The following is a 23169-nucleotide window of genomic DNA, read 5'->3' on the forward strand; positions in this document are numbered from 1 at the left end:
AACACATCTACAGCTGTAAATCCCAGTTTAGTTAGAAAGGTAAGGGTCCACTGAATGACATCTCATGAAGCGCGTTCAGTTATTCAGGGACAGTATTGTTTGTGTCCGTAATGGAATAACTCACGCTCACTGTCTTGGTAGTAAAAAACAGTACGGTTTTGTAGCATATAGTGTCACAAACAGAATGAGACGATCCACTAGAAAAAAAGTGAAAGATATGCGTAAGATTGTTTATTTGAATCCTGGCGCTCTCTCGTGACGCATGCTCTGACGCACCTGTAACTTAGCGATTGGCTTTTTCTTCATTTTCTTCAACATTTTCCATGTGTGAGTGTGTTTTATGTTGAATGTGCCTTTATCCGCATGATTACCATCTGCTTGAGCGAGAATCAACATGCTATTACTGTGTAATCACAGCTATCAATGTGAACATGTCTTTATGAATAGTGTGAGATTATTGTGCATCTGTGTGATTACCATCTCTATAACCGACCATCAGCACATCAACATGTGATAATTGACTATTTGAACAGCATTCATCGTAAATGCTGCATTTCTAGCAATCTCAGGATTTTTTGTAATTGGCATACATAGTTTAACCTTTTTTATTTTTCTTATTTTTATTGCTCAAATTATTCTTATTGTATTTTTCTAGTGCTCTAATAAATCACTTATATGATGTCTAACTTTCTGTCTAGTGTTTTATAATAGAAAAAATATGCAGTGGTATGTTTACTGACTAAATAGTTTGTAGAAGCCTTCAATACGGTTGGTAATTTTTTTTATTTGGGGGGGTGGGGGTGGGGGGTGTAGACAGTCTCAGAAAAATATTTGCAGGAATCTCATTTTTTATGGTATCGTTTTTAGATTTGAAATAGAAACTCAAGAGAAATGTGGCTTACATTTCTAGATTGCTCCAGGACACATTTCATGTATTTTTATATAAAAAAAAAATTTTAAATCCGTGTACTACAATTTTTTTCAAGGCACTTCAGTGTCTGTACCTTTTCATATTTTAGAGCATTATCAAATCTGGTTAAAAAAAAAAGTCAAAATCTCCAAATATCACTTAAGTGATTGTTTTATACAAACCAAAAATGCCTAAAAATCCAACAGTTTATTTGGTCTAATAGTTCAATTATAGTTCAATACATCAATTATCTAAGTTCCCTATAGATATTTCACTCGTACTGTGTCTGCTTAAGATGCTTTGGGAAAACTCATTTTTCTCTGATGACTGAAGCCTTTCAAGAAGCCTTTCGCGGTGAAACTGCTCGGCCATTGGTTCGTGCAGTAATAAAAACTAACCAATGGCTTAGCAGCGATGCAGCACGAGCCTATGGTGACGAAGCCTGTCTGAATGGGCGGGGCCATCAGGCTATACAAGCATTTCACCATTGGATCCCCAGATTCTTCTCTTTCAGCGATAACCAGAGATGTATAAAGTACTAGAGACCCATACTTGAGTAAAAGTACAAGTGCTCTATCAAAAAAGTGACTTGAGTAGAAGTAGAAGTGCTCTTTAAGTACTACACTTAAGTAGAAGTACTAAAGTATTCAACATTTTTTGTACTTAAGTATTGCAAGTAGTCTATTTTAAAATTTACTACTCAAGTACTGAAAGTAAAAGTAGAAGTATTGTGTTATGTAGCTATTAAAGAAAGTAAGTTAGTCAAAAGTTTGAACATATTGTTTTTACTATTTTAAATGATTAACCTAAAGAACAATAACAATTCCTTTGACTGTAACTTCTTGTAAACAAAAAATGGTTAGTAGGGTTAGTTACCCAATTTGCAAAATGATGTCATTAATAACTTACCCTCATGTTGTTTCAAACCGGTAAGACCTCAGAGGGTCATTTAGAATTTTTTGAAACAACGAAAATACATTTTGGTCAAAAAATAGCAAAAACTACGACTTTATTCAGCATTGTCTTCTTCTTCCGTGTCTGTTGTAAGACAGTTAAAAACAAAGCAGTTTGTGATATCTGGTTCGCGAACGAATCATTCGATGTAACCGGATCTTTTTGAAACAGTCCATCAAATCGAACTGAATCGTTTTAACAGTTCGCGTCTCCAATACGCATTAATCCACAGATGAATTAAGCTGTTAACTTGTTTAATGTGTCTGACACTCCCTCTGAGTTAAAACAAACCAATATCCCGGAGTAATTCATTGACTCAAACAGTACACTGACTGAACTGATGTGAAGAGAGAACTGAAGATGAACTCCGAGCCGAGCCAGATAATGACTCGTTCACAAGTCAAGAACCGTTTCTGTCAGACGCGTCCGATTCGTGAACCGAGGAGCTGATGATACTGCGCATGTGTGATTTAGCGTGAAGCAAAACTACACACAGAGCGTCTGGAACCGAACTGATTCTTTTGGTGATTGATTCTGAACTGATTCTGTGTTAATGTTATGAGCCCATGTGCAGTCAACGCCAATGACGCCATTGCATCGAGCGCAAAAGAATCGGTGAACTGTTTTCTTCAACTGGTTTATTGAATCGAACTGTCAGAAAGAACTAACGTTACTGGTCATCCGAGAACCGATGCAACCGGTTCTTGACTCATGAACGAGTCATTATCTGGCTCTGCTATGTGTTTATTTCTCTCTTCACAGCAGTTCAGTCAGCATGTGCAGTCTCGCTTGATTCGCTCAATGATGTGCCAGCTTCATCAAACCTGCCATCTACAGTTCTGGCAGTGGTTTGTAATGGAATGATTCGTAACATTATTATAATTGTAACGAGTAACGATGCAGCACATAAAAAAAATATCGGAGTAAAAGTATTAAATTCAGCGAAAATATGTACTGAAGCAAAAGTGGAAGTAGGAGAAAAAAATAATACTCCAGTAAAGTACAGATACCGCCTTTTAGTACTTAAGTACAGTAGTGAAGTAGTTCTACTTCGTTACTATACATCTCTGGCGATAACTAAACATTACATTTTTTTGTTAAATATTAAATGTTTTGTCACACATTATTTAGTTTAATTCAGAATCGTGGAAGAATTGTGAGCTCTATTCGAGACAATAAAAAATAGCGTTTGTCAATTTGTCCAGAATCATGCATCTCTTAATCAAGTTCGAAACAATCATTGAGAACATGTGAGAAAAGGGCAGCTATACTCACCCTCTCGAGATCCTGCCGCAAGTGAGTGAAGAGCTTCAGACGGCGATATAAAACGTCCTGCTCCTGCTGGGCCAGATTGTCCACCTCGTCTCTCTTGATGGCCACCAGTGGCTGGTTAAAGTTGGCCTTTCGTCGCAGCTTCCAGTACTGGAAGAGGAAGTCCACGTGAGCGTCTGGCAGAGATAGGCTTTCTGCGACTTCCTTGGGGTCCACGAATCTATAAAACTCATCTTCGAGCTCTTGCAGCTTCTGCTTGCGTTGGCTGGCTTTCTCCTGTTCTGCTTGGTCCTGCTTCAAACGATCCAAGTGCGTCCCCGACAGATCGTTTTTGGAGCGCGAGACGCTGCTGTGCTCTAGACAGCAGGATTTGAAGCGCACCTCGTCGTTCTCTGCCAGTGTGGTGCACATCTCCAGTCCGTGGTCGAACGCACAGGTCACGTGGAAGGCCATGATGCAGGACGGCATGGAGCACTGTGTAAGACACACAGCATGTTTACAGATCTGGTAGAGGATGGTTCCCATGCTTTCTTACTTTGAAAATAAACTACATTAAAGCTTATTCTGCTCTTTAAATGTGTGCGTGTCTCTCACCTGTATACATGTGCCTGTGTGTTCACGACACAGACCACAGGACAGGGCCCAGCGGCTGGCCGGGATATGGGACACTTTAATAATAGGCTCCATCTTCTCAGGGCAGCCAATGCTCACCTTTGATGACATGGAAACAGCACAAGTCAGAAATCTCTTCAGCCCAGTTAACACATCATATGTGATCAGATTAGGGATGGGAACTGACATTGTCTTCTTATTTTCTTACTCAAGATTGTTGTTTGTTTTGTGTTATGTTTTTGGACTCTTGTGTAATTAGGACCCCCTTGAAAACGAGATGATGCATCACAAGGGCTTTATCCTAAATAATAAAATTTGTTGCAATGAAACTGATCGCTCCATCTTGAGACGGTCTCTTTAAAAAAGTACCCATTCAATATACACAGCACTTTTTTTTTAAATCAAAAAACCTCAAATCATGAATAAGTCATGAAAATTTTACTAAATCTTAAAAAAAAAGTCACGAATCTTGAATAAAATCATAAGTTATGAAAATGTAACAAAACCTTAAAAAGTCATAAAATGAATAAAACCTCAAGAAAATGAACCAATTGGCAGAAACATGAATATTATCAAGAAAATGAACGAAACCTTGAAAAATTCATGAAAATGAATAAATATTTTAAAGGTCATGAAAATGAACCAAATAGCCAAAAGGCATAAAAAAATAAAAAAGTCATGAAAATGGAATAAAATCTCAAAAAACTCTTCAAAAACTAATGAAAGTTAATCAAATTGCAAAAAGTCATGAAAATAAACAAAATTATGAAAATAAACCAAATCTTGGAAAAGTCAAGAAAATTTTACAAAACCTCAAAAAACGGCCTTTGTGTTTTTATAGAGCTTTTCATAGTGATCTTTCGGCATGGGATTGTGGCATGCTAGTTAAACAACTACTTAATTACTAAATAAATGTAGTTGCATTGGGTAACATTGTATAATGTGATTTTACTGGTTAAACCTAAACAGAAGAAAAGCTACCTAGTAAACGAAGACACTTATGATCTAAAGCAGAGTCTACAATTGGGACAATAAGAGCCACTTCTGCATCTTGAGCTGTGTCTTAGTTTTTAAGGGAAGTCGTGGCCTAATGGTTAGAGGGTTGGACTTCCAATCGAAGGGTTGTGAGTTCTAGTCTCGGGCTGGACGGAATTGTAGGTGGGGGGAGTGCATGTACAGTTCTCTCTCCACCTTCAATACCACGACTTAGGTGCCCTTGAGCAAGGCATCGAACCCCCAACTGCTCCCCGGGCGCCGCAGCATAAATGGCTGCCCACTGCTCCGGGTGTATGCTCACAGTGTGTGTGTGTGTGTGTGTTCACTGCTCTGTGTGTGTGCATTCCAGATGGGTTTAATGCAGAGCACAAATTCTGAGTATGGGTCACCATACTTGGCTGAATGTCACTTCACTTCACTTCAAATTCAATTCTCTAAAAACAGGCGAGTCTCACGAAGCCTGTCAAGGAGTTACTGTACAATATTTCTCCTGATTCTCCCAAAAGTGTTAAAAGATGAAATGTGCTAGCTTCAGTTTATTCATCAGCCCTTTACATGATTTCTGTGAGTCTTTTCACTTGCTTTTGTGGCTCTCTACATCACTGTCATTCTGTCATTGTCGCTGCCTCACTCTTTAGCTTTTCTAAACGTTAATGGAATAATCATTTTGACCAGGATTTTTTTAATTCCCTCTTCGAATCCCCTTCTTCCTGTCAATTCTGCTTTTGTCCTCCATTGACTGAAATATCCTGCACGTGAAAATCGAACGCTCCTTTACAAAACCATCTTGCCCTCCACCTGATTGAACAAGTTCAAATTTCCATCTGAAAAGCTTTCCGTTCAATCATCCGCCGAGAAATAAAGAGAACGGAGGAAATATTTCAATAAGAATTAGTCCATTATTGCATGCTAATTACAAGTTTCATGTCAAAGGCAAAGCGCCTTGCAGATGAATAAGTGTGAATGAGTTCTGTAGCATTTAGGGCATGATTTCCTACATGCTTTTACTGCATCTTCTATCAATCAAAATGAATTTCAATTCAACTATGTCCGAACAAATAATCAATAATCAATATTGGAAATAATAACCAATGAACTTCATTTTGTGTGTGTGTGTGTGTGTATACATATACACACACACACACACACACACACACACAGGTCATATAATTAGAATATCATCAAAAAGTTGGTTGATTTCACTAATTCCATTAAAAAAGTGAAACTTGTATATTATATTCATTCATTACACACAGACTGATATATTTCAAATGTTTATTTCTTTTATCTAATTTTGATGATTATAACTGACAACTAAGGAAAATCAAAAATTCAGTATCTCAGAAAATTATAATATTGTGAAAAGGTTCAATATTGAAGACACCTGGAGCCACATTTTAATCAGCTAATTAACTCAAAACACCTGAAAGCCTTTAAATGGTCTCTCAGTCTAGTTCTGTAGGATACACGATCTTGGGGAAGACTGCTGACCTGACAGTTGTCCAAAAGACAACCATTTACACCTTGCACAAGGAGGGCAAGACACAAAAGGTCATTGCAAAAGAGGCTGGCTGTTTACAGAGCTCTGTCCAAGCACATTAATAGAGAGAGGAAGGGAAGGAAAAGTTGTGGTAGCAATAGGGATAACTGCACCCTGGAGAGGATTGTGAAACAAAACCATTCAAAAATGTGGGGGAGGTTCACAAAGAGTGGACTGCAGCTGGAGTCAGTGCTTCAAGAATCACTACACACAGACGTCTGCAAGACATGGGTTTCAGCTTCACATTCCTTGTGTCAATCCACGTTGCTTGAGGTCCAGTGTAAAGTTTCCACAGTCAGTGATGGTGTGGGGTGCACACAGTGCCAAAGCTTCCAGTACCTGGTTTAAAGACTTCAAGCTTAAAGTAATTCAGGCAAAAGGAGCCTCAACTAAGTATTGAGTGCTTTACATGCTCATACTTTTCATTTTCATACTTTTCAGTTGGCCAAGATCTCTAAAAATCCTTTCTTTGTATTCATCTTAAGTTATTGAATGAATTTGGGATAGAGAGATATATATATATATATATACACATACACACACACATCCATACACACAGCAAAAAATTGTGTTACTGCAGAACTTTCTGTTTTTCCTTATAATTTATAATTCAGTGATTCATAATAAGAGACTGGAATCAAAGCCACTATACACAAGGGCTGGGAAAGGTGTTCACAGCGGGCTGCGTTTAGATTAATCTTGCATCATTAAAGCATTCTAAGCTGAGCTGAAATTACATGACTCAGCCGGACACACAGAACAGAAGAGTCTGACTTTAGATTTGTGAAACTATACTACATGAAACATTTGAATGAAACAGCAGACAGACTGAATGAGATGCAGATTCACTCTCTGCCAGCAGATGGCGCTTATGGAACAGCAGTGATATGCTTATAAATGCTACTTTAAGTAAGGATTAATTGACGACGGGCAATAAATTTGAGGAAAAAAAAATCGGAGGTGACAAAAAAAAACTTTTGTTACATAACACATTATACAATTCAAAAGCTTGGAGTCAGTATAATGTTTTTCTTTTTTTGGGAGAGAAAGTAAATAAATTAATACTTTTGTTTAGCAAGGATGCTTTAAACTGATCAAAAGTGATCATAAAGACATGCATAATGTAACAAAAGATTTACATTTCAAATGCTTTTCTAATGAACTTTCTATTCATCGAAGAAACCTGAAGAAAATTCTACTCTGCGGTTTTCAACATAATAATAATAATAATAATAATAAATGTTTTTGAGCAGCAAATCAGAATATTAGAATGATTTCTGAAGGATTATGTGACTGGAGTAATGATGCAAAAAATCCAGCTTTGAAATTGCAAGAATAAATTACATTTTAAAATGCATTCAAATAGAGAACGGTTATTTTAACAAATAATTTTTTTTTTTTTAAATGTTAGCGTTTTTACTGTACTTTGGATCAAATAAATGCAGGCTTGGTGAGCAGAAGAGACGTCTTTCGAAAACATTAAAAATCTTACTGTTCAAAACTGCATGACTGGTAGTGTAATTACAAAAGTTTAAGGAAAAATAATAGGGAAAGCAAACGCAAAAGAGCTTGTTATCACGCTGTCAACAGTCTACAGCACAAACATGCATGCAGTCCTTTTAAATGTGCATCTCATCCCACATTAGAGCAGGTGGATGCAACTCAAATGCAAGCTATTAACAGCCAGCATTTACATATGATTACAACTGATTAATTTAATGTGCACGCTGCCATCTCATGTAAAAAAAAAAAAAAAATGATAATAATAATTTTAAGTGTGAGCCAAAAAAGCTTTTCAGAAACGCTTTTCAGAAAGCTGATATTTAGGTGCAGTCCTAAAACTGAACACTTATATCTGCCGTTCCCAGACTGACTCTTTCCAATACCTCAGGGATCCATAAGGCACAGCTGACGTGGACCCACTTGGTTCCACTGCGTGTGGGTTTCAGAGCTCCTCCTCTCCTGGGACAGAGCAGACATTTGGGTTGCACTCCGAGGGCACAGGTTCGGCACAACCAGTTACCCTGCGGCACCTTCAAGATCCCGTAACACGCCTGCAGGATGAACAAACACATGCTTTCTGTCAACACAACCAACAATCTCCACAAATCACAACTGTTACATAATCAGAAGGATCAGTTTCTGCTGTCTCTGGACCTACGAGCAATTCACGGTCCAGGAAATCATTCACTGTGAACAAATGACTGATCTCAGCCACTGCTTCAGCGTCTATTTCATCTCTTAAGGATTAAGGATTATATACCTGATGCACACAAACGTTGCATTTGTCGCAGAAGACCATCTCATTGCCGTCCTCGCCGTCAGGTGAGCGGCACACGTCACAAACCACATCCTCATCGTATTCGATGCCCAGACCCTCCTCGGTCTCGATGGCCTGCTTCATGTTCTGCTGACACCGGTTCTCCAGCTCCACCACGACCTGCTCCATGGTCAGCTCGTCCAGCTCTGGAAGTGCTGAGACACACAAAGGAAACAGTGTTGTATTTGTGGGTTTCTGATACTACAGTAGGGTCCTATGATTTCTGCGATGAAACCACGAAATTCAGTCATAAAAATGACATTTACTGTATAATGCAGAAAAGCATTTAATGGTCAATACACTTAAATCAGATGGCGATATAGACTAGTGACTAGTGTCTCAGTGTGAATGAATGGTTTTATTCACTACATATACTGAAATGAGCGTGATGCTCGTGTTGTTTTCAGCATCTGCCGTCTCAAAAAATAAGTAGATAAATATATGAACAATATCTACTTGCTCTGAGAGTCACTTTATGACCCTTTTGAGAAAAACTACCGTCAAATCACATACACATATACAAAACTCTTCACGCCAACTCATCAAAATAAGAGTTTGGTTTAACTTGAAGAAATTGTGACAGAAATATATTAATACTGTACAGTAGAATGGATATCTTGCTCCTACTAATGAAGTTATTATTAAAACTGCTGTTTTAAAGAAATAAATCACACAAATCTTCTTAAGTTTTAAATTTTTTTGAAGTAAAGCACTTTATTTGCCAAAAAAGGGGTATGTTTAATTTAACATTTTGTTTAATTTAAGTGTTCAATTTTTTATGCCATCATTTGATTTCCAAAAAAAAATAAAAATAAAAATAAAAATAATAATAATAATATGGAAAACACAGAATTTTGCTAAATAACTGAATTTGAGAAGAAAAAAGTATTTAATTGGGCTACAAAAAAAAAAATAGATTTTTGGTCAACTATTGATAAATTACTGTTAACTTGTTTAAGTTTAATGATTTAAATTATTAGGCATGCTTTTGATTAATACAATTAAATTTAACCATTAAGACAGACTACAGAAAATTAAAAATGGTAAACAAAAAAGGAAGAAAAAAAGATTTAACTAAAAAAATAAAATACAAACATAAAAACTAATTTTAAATATTAATAAAAAACTATAAATGGTATCTCAATGATACAAAATAACACAAATAGCTCAACAACAACAAAAAATTACAACTTCAACTCTATTTTTGGCCTGTTTGCTATAAACTTAAATCAAAGAAACATGGGTCAGGTCTTACCTAGTTGTCTAAATTCAGCATTAACCAGTTCAAGCCAGGTCACATCCAGATCATCAAGATTGTAACAACTCAACGACTCCGTGAGACCATGTGACTCTCCGAAGCCAAACTCTGACTGACCCCTGGCTTGGATCGGTGAAAAGAATGGGATTCGATTGACCTCCGGAAGCATCCTGGGGAAAAAAAAAAAGCACACTTGAATGAGCACAAAACTAATTCTTCATGCATCAAGTATTCAAAGGAATGTTTCAGATTCAAGTAAAGCTCTATGGACAGGATTTGTCGCATAACGTTGATAGCCAGAGGAAATCATTGTAACTATGTAATTATGATTGGTCAATGCATGCTCAAATCAGTCATGTTCTCGGATCAGACGGTTCTTTCCTCAATTCATGTAACCAGTTGAAGATGAAACTCTTGTTATAGTGAAACCGATATTAAAATATTGAAACCGATATTGAAACCGATATTAAAGCACAAATGCAACGTTGCCCACTGTGGTTTCGAAGGGCATTTCAGACTGTGTTGATACCTGCGTTTAGTGCTGTCCATTTATGATTGGATCACCAGAGACTGAATACTGATATAAATGATGCACTGCAATACTTTCATCAATAATTCGGAATTCATTTATTTGGTATGGAATTCAGTGCATATTCAATACACAACCTCACTTTCTGACACGCAGCTAATGCTAAAGCCAAGCCACATGTGAGTAGTTCACTAATTATTAAAAATGAACAAATACAATCAGTTCCTATATCAAAAATGTATACTTAAATCATTAAAGCAGGTATTACTTTGGAAAATGAAATGGTATTGAGAATCTGTTACCTGTTAGAACTAAATAAATGACAATCAAGTTTGTTTTATAATGGATGTACATTGAAAGCTTGAAAACAAACAGCTGCGACTGGTTTTATTATATGGTTGTTTGTTTTCTTGATACAGATGCAGTGGGAACCTTCACATTTTATTTGCAGATTTAACATTTACTGATGGGCTAAAGCAAAAGAGCTGTAAAAATGCTAAAACCTTTTAGAGCTCCTGGTATTTAAGTTTTCATAATCCATTTGAAAATATGTATTACATTAATTAATAAATCTGTATCTACAAAATTTCATGGCACATCATTTATTTTCTTGAGCGTCTATTCTTGTATAAGCAAGAGCTGTGCACTTCACAGAGACATTTGTGACCCTGGTCCCCAAAACAAGTCATATCGGTCAATTTTTTATTAAATTTAGATGCACCCGAATGCTGAATAAACTGGCTCTCCATTGATGTGTGGTTTGTGAGGAGGACAATATTTGTCTGAGATACAACTATTTGAAAATCTGGAATCTGAGCGAGCGAAAAAATCTAAATATTGAGAAAATCATCTTTAAAGTTGTTCAAATGAAGTTCTTAGCAATGCATATCACTAATCAAAAATTACGTTTTGATATATATACTGTAGGATATTTACAAACATCTTCACGGAACATGATCTCTACTTAATATCTTAATGATTTTTGGCAGAAAAAGAAATATCTATTATTTTGACCCATACAATGTATTTTTGTCTATTGCTACAAATATACCCCAGAGACTTCAGACTGCTTCTGTGATGCATGGACACATAATATGGTGCAACACTGTATGCAAATTAATTCTGACATCTAAAAAAATGATTTTTTGGATCAATCCTCAGTCTAGACCATGCCTGTAATTCACTGAGTGACTCTCACCTGACTACAGGCTCAGGGATGGCTTCCACATTAGCTGGCACCTGAACACCCTTCTCCCATTCCTGCCTCCAGGGGTCGGAGAGGACGTAAAACTCCTCTGGGCTCAGTTGTGCTGAATCAGGCAACTTCATGGCTGTAATAAAATCGGTCCGAAACACCTGAAAGAACAGAACATTGGAAACATTCAACAAGAATCAATCCCTTCTCGCTCTAGTGACATTTACACTGGCGCCGAGGCAAGAATTCAATATTTTGTCATGTTTTAGAAAGCAATCTTTGTGCCAGAAAGCACAAAAACTAAACCTTCAAATATGTATGAACATGCAATATGAAATATTAAGATACAAACAACTGCTTTTAAAAATTTTATTGTAAAACGTTAACATTTCTTGAGTGGGTGGCTTGCCAAGAAAACAAAACGTAGGGTGTTACGTGAATTCATCCAGTGGTGTGTGAATGTGGTTTTAAATCAGACACGTATGTAATATCTAGACATCTGCAGTATTGTGGGTAATGCATTACAGTGTAACGTAATCAGATTACTATTTTAATCGTAATTTTTAATGATACATTATCAAGTATGCATGATTTCATGCAAAAACAAACAAAAGCACGACGTTAAATCATTGACTGTGTGATGAAGCCTAGTAGAATGCATGCATCTGAATCCTGTATTTCAAGTTAAGTAATAGCTCTGCATGGGTTTTGTTTTTTATATTTATGATATAATATAGCAAGATAGAGAAATGGCACACAAGCTAGAGTGCTGTTTTCCCGAATATCAGCATGTGAACGCAATCACAAATATTTTATTGATTTCATACAACAAACATCGAGTCGATGTCGAGCGAGTTACATTTTAGACACAATAGTGTGTTTTTATGGTTTCGCCAGGTGAAAATAGTTCCAAAGCCGGATCAGAAAGTTTCACTACAGTGTTACATTCCTGAATTCATTTGTTTTTGAATGAATCATTTGAGTCAGTGATTCAATGATCCATTCATAAAGAAAGTCACTTGCTTCACAAAATAAACATATATTGAGATTTCATTATGTTTTCCTAAATATCGCACACCCCTACCATCCTCCCAGTTCATTAATACATAGTTTTTTATTTCTTAAAAAAATGCTGACATGAATGAGAGAATCTGATGTTTACTGATGAAGCCGTATCTCTCACCTCAGACGGTCTCTTCTGCTCGTGGCGGATCCATGTGCTGCTGGTCCCTGTGTTCTTTGAGGACCGTGACAAGGTGGTCACATGACCTGCACGAGAGCGAACACCAAATGAGAATTTACTCGTCCTCTTTCTTCCAAACCTCGATCAATTTTTAATGAGTTTGAAAATGAAGCAAATGACAAGAGCACAATTTTAATATGAATACACTTAAGATATTCCTAGATAAACATCTGAAAGTTTTTTTTTTTTTTTTTAAAGATTTTTTTTTTCTTAATTCAGGTCAATAAAATGTATTTTGAAAGATTTCATTCTCGTGTAATACGTGTCATCTAGCACATAATTGTAAGCAGCTGTTGATTAATTATTGCATTAGCCACTTTTACTCTCTAAGGCCTGTAAATGATGAAAACTTTGTTGATAAACCTGTTGCACACGATCTACGACATGTCTTGTTTTAGCACTGTCCACCTGTTCCATGTGTTTACTGCAGTTAAGTCATATTGTCAGATACGTAGCAACAGCTGATATTTATGTCGTTTTATGTACAGTAAGTAGTCTGTTATAGAGATCTCATTTCATCTAACATCTGCACTAAATTGTTTTTCTCAAATGGGGTCTCTGAAAAAGAGTTTTTTTGTTTTTTGAGCGCAAACAGCAAATTCTCACTGTTTACTACTTTGCTATATTTGATCTTGATCTGTAAAGAGGTCATGCAGTGTTTGTTGATCACTCACTGTCGGTGGTGTCCGAGTCGTTGCTGCTGGTGGAGTATTTCCTCCTCTTCATCTCACTCTCCATCTGTCAACAAAGAAGGGATGAACAACTATCAGAACTGAAAAGATGGCAGAAAAGCCTGCTTGAAAGCTCAGTGTGAAGGTAGAAATTAATGAATTTACAAAAACCTCCATTGCATATTTTTGTCGCATCACATTAAAAGTGTTTAATGCTAAAAATGTGTTCATATATATATATTCAGTTTATGTATATACCATATATACAGTATGTGCTTCTTAAAATTAGTAATTATTAAAATATAATCACAATATTTAGTTTGTTTCAATTTTTGCAGTAAACCTCTGTTGTGCAGCACTTTTTGCTACAAGATAAATTTATTGTTAAATTTGAATTTAATTACATAAAAAAAACGAAATCTGTTTAATACGTTTTATGCATTTATTTAACTACTACAGTGTTTTGATGATAAGATTTTATTCAATTATAACAAAAAAAAAAAATGAACATAAAACGGACAGCAGAATTTCTGGGGGGCGTATTAATATGGTCATAATGTTGTTAAAATGTTAATAAGCTGTTAGAGTTTTATGAATTTTATTAATCCAACATGCCTTTTGATTAATGTAATTTAATTAAACCAATATAATAGAATCTAAAAAGAAATTAATGGGGACAAAAAACAACAACAACGTATTTCTCGGGCCCTTAAAATCTAAATCTATTTCACAGATCCATTACTTTTTTTTTTAATGATTACATTTAGTCATTTAGCAGACGCTTTTATCCAAAGCGAATCAAAAACGAATCAAATCTAGTTTTTACTACTTTGCTATTTTGGGGTATGGACAGTAGTTGTGCAAAAAAAAATCCTAATTTAAAGACATTTAGCATAAAGCATTTTGTCAAATGAAGAGGCACAGTAAATGAACATATTCAGTGTTTCTGATTCTGGTTTATAAATCATATAAACGTCGTCCAGGTCTGTCAGATAAACACTGACAGTGAACATCAGGAGCGCATGCATCCCTCACAAACACTGAAGCTGCAGCACTACACCTCGGCTCTACTCACTGTGTTATGGGTGATGGGAACAGCTTCATTCATGAATAACCCCTTCACACCAGAAACACACACTGTGACCATGTGACCGCCTCACCTCCTCCTCCACCAATCACACGCCAGATGACAAACACACTGCTCCACTGGGATTCAATATAATACAATTATACTGTATTTGCTTCAAATTCAGATATAAAACATGCATTTTACAATGGACTTAGCCAAACTGCCCTGTATTTTATGTATGTATAGTATAATATACCCCATTGTTCTAGAAAACTTAGTACAGTATTGGGTAAAGTAATTTGTTTATATTACTATAGTTTTTATCTTACTAATATAAATAATTAATTCAAACAATTTAATATAGTATGGTTCAAAAACACTATGGTATGTATTCATGTGGGAGTGCTATGTTTGATCTACATACAGCACTTGAGAGCACTGCATGACACCAAAGCACATGCACACATCCCGTTCAATGGTAAACTAGATTAGTAACAGTTACATCGACGTAAAGAAACATGCTTTCCCGTCCCTCGAGCGCAGCCACGCCTCCTCCGCGTGACGTCACGCCCCAGTGTGCCGTGAGCAGCAGCAGACTGTAGGGGGCGTGGCAGATGACCTGCAGGGTGTTTGTGAATCTGAAGCATGCTAGGCCAGCATTCAGTGCTCAGAACTTAGCATGTCACTAAAACAAACCACTGATTTGAGTTTAAACAAACGATCCGGGTTCAGGCTCAGCGCACTGCACTTTCAAAACAACTTTACCAGTCGCAGAGTAAAAGCTCCCACCAAAGAACTAACGTTACAGTTACACAGAAGAGTTAAAAAACAGACAGGTCTGCAATCGCATCAGCCTCTGTAGAACTTGCCAGAATTCAGACGAACTTGATAGGATTACCAAAAACACATTCTGAGAAGATGGCACGCGGTTTTTTCCGCTTTACCTTTTTTGCAGTTTGCACAAGAGGGATGTCCTCGATGCACCGAAATCAGGGGATCATCTGAGGCCAGGCACATGTAGACGAATTTCCCCTCCACAGACAGACAGAAATAAAAGTTACTGTCGGCGGATTGAATCCACAGCAGCGCCCATCCGACGACGACTTCGCGAAATCGCTGTTCAACACTACACACTTATTTATTCGTCATCCCCAAATTTATTTTTATTTTTTTCAGCGTTTCCTCAGAATCCTGCAAAGTGAAGCGCAATAACGTGACAATCCATCGCGAAAGCGTTTACGAATTGCGACGCGCGTTTAAATTTCGTTTCTGTCCGCTTTGGCGTTCCATATTCCTGCGTAAACACGAGCGGCTGAGGAGAGGCGTCTCTAGAGCGAAAGCAACATAACAAGCTCACACTTATAACTCTTTTGGCGCCATATTAATGACGTACCAAAAAATTTCCGTTAGCAGCGATTGAAGAAAACTCCGTTATTCCTCGGAAGCGTCACGGACGGCGGAGAAACACGCGGCGCGTTACCTGTCAAGTTTAAAAACGTCCATCAAGAAGCGAGCATTAGGAAGAAAGTCTTCTTCTCTCCTCAAATGAGTGAACGGGGCGGTTCGCAGAAATAATCCGAGGGGGGAGCCACGGACGAACACGAAGAGGAAACGCTGTTCATGACAGCTTCAGCTGCACCTTTTTTTTTTCTCGCTCAACCGAGCAACTTTGTAGCACCTAATGTTTACAACACGAACACGTGCAGAGTTCTCACGAGGGAACATTATACGAAGTCACGTGTGATTCAGACAAAACAATAACTGTGCCTCAGCTGAAGAGGAGGAATGAGTGCTGGCCCCAAAACATGCACACACAACATACTCAAGTGGCATTTGATTGAAAAAATATAAGTAATATTTTACATTGAAATATATTACTATGTGGGGGGGGGGGGGGTAATAGACATTAAGGTGTCCGCATAAAATACATTTACAAAAGTGATTTTTTTATCCATAGAAAGCACATTAAATGCAAGTGTTGTGAAGTTTCAAATACATTTTTGGATAATAAGATATATATTTTTGATTGAAAAATAATTCTAAATTGTCATTCAGTGTAACACTGCTTACTCTGACCCGTACATATTACAATATATAAAAGAATAAGTAAGCATATTACATTTTATTGGGTTTTATATAAGTAAAAAAAAAATCTTACTGACAAATAAGCAAAACCTAGTTGGGATAGTGTGACATTTAAAAAACAAATGGAAAATAAGAACAAGTTAGTATTTGGGGGGAAAGTAATCATATATATTTTTTTCAAATTTCATAAATAGATTTTTGTTGTAAATATAAATCAGGGGGTAATACATTTATTTGTTGCTTAGGAAAAACAAAAATGAAATTGGATTAAACAGAAAACTTTTTAATTTGTATTTATTTTATTATTATTTTTATTTCTATTAATAATAAAAAAAAATATTATACGTTTTTTCTGCTCACACACTGAAAAAAAAACAGCATTGTGATGTATATTTTTACAATGTGTGTGAATATATAGAAAGAGGTTTACTGCTACAACCTGTGAATATATAGGAAAAAAATATATAATTTATTTCTGTGATGCTCCGCTGTATTTTCAGCATCATTCCTCCAGTCTTCAGTGTCACATGATCTTCAGAAATCATTCTAATATACAGATTTTCTGCTCAGTTGCATTATTAATATTGCCATTTCTATTGACATAAGATTATTATAATGATAAGCAAGGTGTCAACACTCGTTCCTTTCAACCCTGCATCCCTTTAAACAATAAGGACAATATATTGTCATATTAATACTGATGGTTAGAAATAAACCTGAGTCATTGGTTTACATCTCTGCCTCTTGATGCTTTGAAGTGTTTGAGTGATGTAGCAGACAGAACCGCTTCCTCGATTATAACGGTATGACTCATATTAGACTATTATGGATGTTGTAAATAATCTTTCTCTTGAGGACCACAATCTTGCAGCTGAAGCACATTTGTGTTTCAAATTATAGCGTTCGTCTGACCAAGCACACGACTCGTCAGATTTCCCCCCAGAGTCATAAAACATGCCATTATTTTGCCATAGCAATCTGTTTTATTGTGAAAAAGGGGCAAAGAACGGTAGAACTATCACACAAATGTTTATAATTATGTGGCATGCACATGAAGAAAAATGCAAACACAAGAATACATATTTTTATATTAAACAATTACATCATGAAGCATGTGGAAAAGAGATTTTAAGAGGTAAGGGGAAACATTTTTTGTAAATTTTTGTTTTTGTGCACATGAAAAAAAAATATTGTGTGAGGGATAGATGCACAGTGTTGTTTGAAAAGGCATGTTTCAAAAAAAAAAAAAAACATGTTCTGGTGACACCGATTTAATTTTTGTACCATAGGCCTACTGATATAAAAATACAAAGAGAAAGAAAATATATTAATTGCTAGTTAAACATTACATTACATAAATCCTTTAAAATACCAACTATCAAAATAAAACGATCGCTAAAAAGATGTCACGTGACCATTAACCAATGACAGAGAACCTTGAAGGTGCTAAGGCCTGGCTAACCTTGAAAATATAAGGCCTGCCTAAAATCTCAAGGGATACTAACAGTAAATAAAGGTTAAAGAGGATCGGTAGACAAAAAAATAAAAATAAATAAATTGGCAAGACCTGCATAGAATTGACGGCTGTTGTGTGAATAAAATGTAATCATGTGCTTATCGATAAAAAGTAACTGTAGTTGGATTACAAGCATTTTAAATGTAACATAATCCAGTTACAAAGAATTCAGATAAAATGTAATCAGTTTGTAAACGATGACAGCGTTGTATTTTTTTTGGTCTACTGTCCCTTTAAGACGAGCACAACCTCCTGATTCGGAGAGTGACGTCATCGTCGCCCCGGCCCGAGACATGGCGAGTACGGACGTGGAGGATTTCATCGGTCAGAACAGGCACCTTTCGGATTTAGTCGACACGTTTCGCAGCTTTTCCGAGAGCGAAAAACACTGGAAGTCCAGGAGGGAGTTTTTATTCCGAAACATCAACGATTTTGAGGACCCTCACCTGGATCAGCTGCTCGCGCTGTCGATGGTGTGGGCGAACCACGTGTTCCTGGGCTGCAGGTCAGAATAAAAGCACTTACATCATCACGAACTATTAGAAAATATGAAATAGTAAAAATAAAAAAAAACATTTATTATTCTGAGAACAATACAAAACATTATTATTAATTGTAGAATAGTTGAGCAGCAAATCAGCAGTGAGTTCTGAATATCACGTGACACTGAAGACTGGTGTAATGATGCTGAAAATACAGCTTTGATCACAGAAATAAATTCTAATGTAACAGATATTCACATAGAAAACAGTTATTTGGAATTATAATAATATTTAACAGTTCAACTGTAAAAATTTATCTTCGAAAATAAGAGATTTATTTCAAAACCATAAAGAAAAGTAACTGCATTATAAATTTAAAGTTTCAAACACTTGTATTACTATCATGTTTTTCCCCCATTTTAAGCAGCAAACAGCTTGAATAAAAATTCAAGTTTAGTTTTATTTCTAGAGATCAAAGTGCTGCACGACAAACAGTAAAATGCAATACAAAGAGAGAGAACCGCTGTTGCTTCATCTAGTTTCAGGGATTGTGTTGTGGCTCATGGTTTGTAGGTATGATCCAGTTCTGCTGGAGAGGGTGAACGAGATGGCAGAGGGCATCGTTGTGGAGGACGCTCCTGTTTTTAAGACCAGAGATGAACTGATCAAACAGCAGCAACAGAAGGTACACGCTCCTGCTTTAATTCACTCGGTCCTTCACTGAAGACGTGCTGAAGTGTCTGTTCTCTATGGAAGGCCGTTCAGGATAAAAAAAATGGAAAAGGTCATTCTGACTTTTCCGCTCACATTTCTGAAATGTATTCAGAGTTGCAAGTTAATGGTCTCCCAATTCAGACGTTTTCTTACAAACTGCAACAGAGAAAAGGCAGAACTGCGAGAGTAGGAGTTCTGAACATGTGTGTGATCTCTTGAAATTCTGACTTTTACATAAGATCAAAAGATGATATTAACCTTTTACACTTTATTTTGCAAATATAAATGTCTGTCTGTTCATCATGCAAAGTTATTTTTTTAAATTTGTTTGCTTACAATATCCCAGTTGAGTATTAAGGGTTAATCTAATCTCTAAATGTCCTTTTTGAAGCAGTTCATTGAATATCGAAACAACTTTTACTCTTCCTTCTGATACAAGCTGTAAAAAAAAGTGTTTCTTCCTCTGTCTTTTTGACGCTTTCCAGTGCAAATATCCCTAATTTTACTACAGAAGCAAAAGTCTTGTTTTCTTTGAAAACGATCAAGAGACGAGAACAAATATATCTACCGTTTGGCTCCAAAAAATGAACTTAACTCAAAGGTAAAATAATATTTCATACCCTAGTTTTGAGCATAAACTCATTTATTTCAGTTTTTCAGAAAACAAGACTTCATGTGATCAGGTCGTGTCTTGACTCGAGTGAATGTATGTTCATTGAAGGATGTTTAGATGTTTGTATTGGAAAACAAAAAAAAAAACATTCATTTTTTAAATGCATGCAACATTTCATGTGAAAGGGCGAATTAAGATCAGTGACAGTGATTTTATAGTTGGAGAAAACATGATCAAATGTCTAGAAAGAAAGGCATGCCTCACACAGGATGCATAGAGTAAAGGACCGACCCAAACATAATTAAATGCATTACAAATAATCGATTCTGTCTTTTTTGCAGAGGTGACGCCTGCACGACTCCTCGTCATCACATCTGATGAAGAAGCCTGAGATCTGTGCATCATCCCTATTTTATCCCTAGCTGTACATACGACAACCTGTTTTTGGTATTTTTAAAATACTTTTCTTTTTCTTTTTATTATGCATGTTTTAATAATTAGCTACAATAAAAACGAGTGCATTCTCTTCACCCCAAGTCTGTAAAATGTTTTATTTTCCTTTGCATACAGCATATTATAAGTATAAATGTTCACAAGAATCCATCTAAAACATCCCCTTAACTCCGTGATCCAAGCATTACCCGCGTCTTCTCTCAAAACTCGCGAGCATCGAGATGCTTCATCAAACACTGATACAAAAAATGATTCCCAGTTGATCTTCAGGTGCATTTAAAGGCGTGTCAGATATATTACTGATGGATTACTGAAGCTTTGAGATGGGCCTATTTAGGGATTGCACTTTTTGCTGATAATTTGCATTCAACTGCATCCATCTGTCAACAGTATGATTCAGATTTTGGAAGCAATAACTTATCATGCAGTTAAAAGAAATAAATAAGCACACACAATCAAGGTAAAATGCATTTGCGAAGAACTGAGTAATGCTATGAATGATGTGTAGCTGCGTTATGAGTCGAGCCAACTCTGCTCCACGATGGCTGAGACTCTCTTCTCATATTCACGTTTGTTCTCCTGATAGAGCTGAGCCGCTTGACTGTTGGCTGGGCTGTTGGGATTGGGCTCGTCTAACAGAGACTGGAAACAGACACAGATCTGAATGAGTGTCAAGAACAACAATGCAGATTTACATGCATACATGTGTATTTTAATCTGAAATATTGTTATTGTGTAATAAAATACATAAACAGAAGTGTGACGAGAACAAACCCATCATGCACCTGGATGGATGTCAGAATGGAGGAGACGTCGTACGTGGGACTCCAGCGATTCTGAAGAATGTCTAAACATATGCTGCCATCTGCATAAACTGACAAACACAACATGATTCATCAGAAACAGCGCAGACGCTGATCGGCCGGCGTTACTCCAGACTGCAGCTCACCATTTGGGTGAAACATTTTGGAGATGAAGCGAACCGTTGGAGGCTTGTTGGGATATTCTTCTGAAAATTCAATAACCAGCTTAAATGTTCCTGCGGAGAGAGATTTAGGATGAATACGAATAACATCAACATGCCTCTTTGTGGCACGGTCAGTAAAAAAAATAATGTACATTTGTGTCCCTTGGAGCACAGAAGCATTATGGGGTATATTTGTAGCAGTGGCCAAAAATACATTGTATTCCTTAAAATTATAAAAATATAATTTTTGATTAGTAATATGCATTGCTAAACAACTTTAAAGATTATTTTCTCAATATTTAGATTTAGAACACAACTGTTAGTTGCAGCCATAAAAATGATGCCACAAATACATCAGGTCTTCAAAGCTGCTCATGATTCAATAACTAACGCCAATTTCATGGTTATTAACGAGTGTTTGTTTGTAGGAGTCCAGGACTGTCTCACCATCTTCAAAAGGAGTTCCTACAGGCCTGCAAGGAAACACAGGAACACAATCATAAACGTGTGCAACAGATACACATCTCTTCATGCACAGCGATGCTCCAAACATACCCAAAGATCACGGCGTTCCACAGCATGATGTTGTTTTCTGAAGGAGCACCGCTCACACCAGTCGGAGGATCTTCCTGAAGTCTGCAAACCAAGAGAAACTAGCTATTAGTGAACATGTGTGTATATATAAGTGATGTTTCACTTTTGTTTACAACAGGATCTGCGTTTTCAATCAATGTAAACATGTATGTGCACTGCATCGAATTATTAGTTTATATGTATTCTAGTTAAAGACACTTAATGTAAAGTGTGACATAAAAATAGAGAGTTACAATACAGTTTCCTACAAGAAAAAAATACTTGTGTTTCCAAACCATGCTATAGTAAAGAACTAGAATTAATTAGTTGTGCTAATCCTACTTGCTGTTGTAACATAACTATAGTAATATAAACAAAGTGCTTTACCCAACCATAGGATACATTATACTACAATACACTACAGTATTTATTAAAGTTCACTAAAGTTGATAGTACAGTATGCTGTAGCAATCATTAACTATGTGTTGTTAAAACTATATATAAACAGTATTATAATACACTCTAGTTCTAGTGTTTAGTATTTGTTTACGTGTGTGATGCTATTAGCAAGGGCTGTATCTTCAGATCTACACAAAGGTGTTGCCCAATGAAGTGTCTATGATGCCCACAAATGCTGTGAACCCTGACAAAAAGTACTATGGTAAAAAGAAACAAGAAAACAAAAACATCGCGACTGAACTCTCGTTTAGCTCGTGCTAGCGCAGGCCTAGCGGCTAACGCTGCTAACGGCTAACTCAGTCCGGAGTATAAACACAGCCTCAGTTCGACACAAAATTCTCGTCTGAAGACACAAACCTCTTAAAGTCTCTCATGAGCCGCCGTCTCGCAGGAGTAGACATGCTTTAACAGAGGCTTGCTCTCTTAAACCGAGCAGAAGATGAAGATAATGTCTTGACCTGGCCACAGCCGCGGAGCGAACTATTCCTCTGTTTGTTTACAAACACACTCTGATAATGAACATTTCATTTAATTATGAAGAAACTCTTTATAGCTGAGTTTAACTGTAATGATTATGGTATTGATAAACGATAAATACATATCTTGTACAATTATTAATACACACGGGAATGTTTCATATTCATTAATTTAAATTAAATGGTCAGACTCCAAACCAAATGTTTTCTCTCTTTCAAAATGATTTCATATTTTTTATTTCTGTTAAGATTTTTTATACAT

The 23169-nt window shown here is 36.4% G+C and overlaps 3 protein-coding genes across 7 annotated transcripts in view; 1 reads left to right on the forward strand and 2 right to left on the reverse strand.

Annotated features, from left to right (window-relative positions):
- The window catches only part of LOC127986513 (protein Jade-1-like), a 30696-nt gene extending 14392 nt beyond the window's left edge, over nt 1–16304 (reverse strand). Inside the window, exons 1-9 of one of the 4 annotated variants that reach the window (XM_052588790.1) lie at nt 15963–16304; nt 13504–13567; nt 12770–12855; nt 11590–11747; nt 9860–10032; nt 8548–8759; nt 8171–8338; nt 3731–3847; nt 3140–3610 (exon numbers count right to left, since the gene is read on the reverse strand). In XM_052588790.1, coding sequence (XP_052444750.1) covers nt 3140–3610; nt 3731–3847; nt 8171–8338; nt 8548–8759; nt 9860–10032; nt 11590–11747; nt 12770–12855; nt 13504–13567 — 1449 coding nt within the window. In that variant the 5' untranslated portion in view covers nt 15963–16304. Of the gene's footprint in view, nt 1–3139; nt 3611–3730; nt 3848–8170; nt 8339–8547; nt 8760–9859; nt 10033–11589; nt 11748–12769; nt 12856–13503; nt 13568–15513 lie in introns of all 4 variants that reach the window. The other 3 variants (XM_052588788.1, XM_052588789.1, XM_052588787.1) reach the window with 3 other exon arrangements.
- A 2118-nt stretch (nt 16305–18422) lies between these two features.
- cdkn2aipnl (CDKN2A interacting protein N-terminal like) lies at nt 18423–20509 on the forward strand. Its single transcript, XM_052588802.1, has 3 exons — nt 18423–18675; nt 19226–19337; nt 20321–20509. The coding sequence occupies exons 1-3, from the start codon at nt 18464–18466 to the stop codon at nt 20324–20326; spliced, it is 330 nt and encodes a 109-aa protein (XP_052444762.1). The 5' UTR covers nt 18423–18463; the 3' UTR covers nt 20327–20509.
- ube2b (ubiquitin-conjugating enzyme E2B (RAD6 homolog)) lies at nt 20501–22951 on the reverse strand. Of its 2 annotated transcripts, none has more exons than XM_052588800.1 (6): nt 22789–22951; nt 21955–22035; nt 21847–21872; nt 21382–21471; nt 21218–21306; nt 20501–21074 (listed from the first exon to the last, which is right to left on the reverse strand). In XM_052588800.1, exons 1-6 carry the CDS (start codon nt 22830–22832, stop codon nt 20946–20948), a joined length of 459 nt encoding a protein of 152 aa, XP_052444760.1. In that variant the 5' UTR covers nt 22833–22951; the 3' UTR covers nt 20501–20945. The 2 variants fall into 2 exon arrangements, with proteins under 2 accessions (XP_052444760.1, XP_052444761.1); XM_052588801.1 differs by having other exon boundaries at nt 21207–21306.
- Nucleotides 22952–23169: the final 218 nt, after the last annotated feature.

The sequence above is a fragment of the Carassius gibelio genome, chromosome B21 (genome assembly GCF_023724105.1).
Source record: "Carassius gibelio isolate Cgi1373 ecotype wild population from Czech Republic chromosome B21, carGib1.2-hapl.c, whole genome shotgun sequence".
In the NCBI taxonomy this organism is placed as follows: domain Eukaryota; kingdom Metazoa; phylum Chordata; class Actinopteri; order Cypriniformes; family Cyprinidae; genus Carassius; species Carassius gibelio.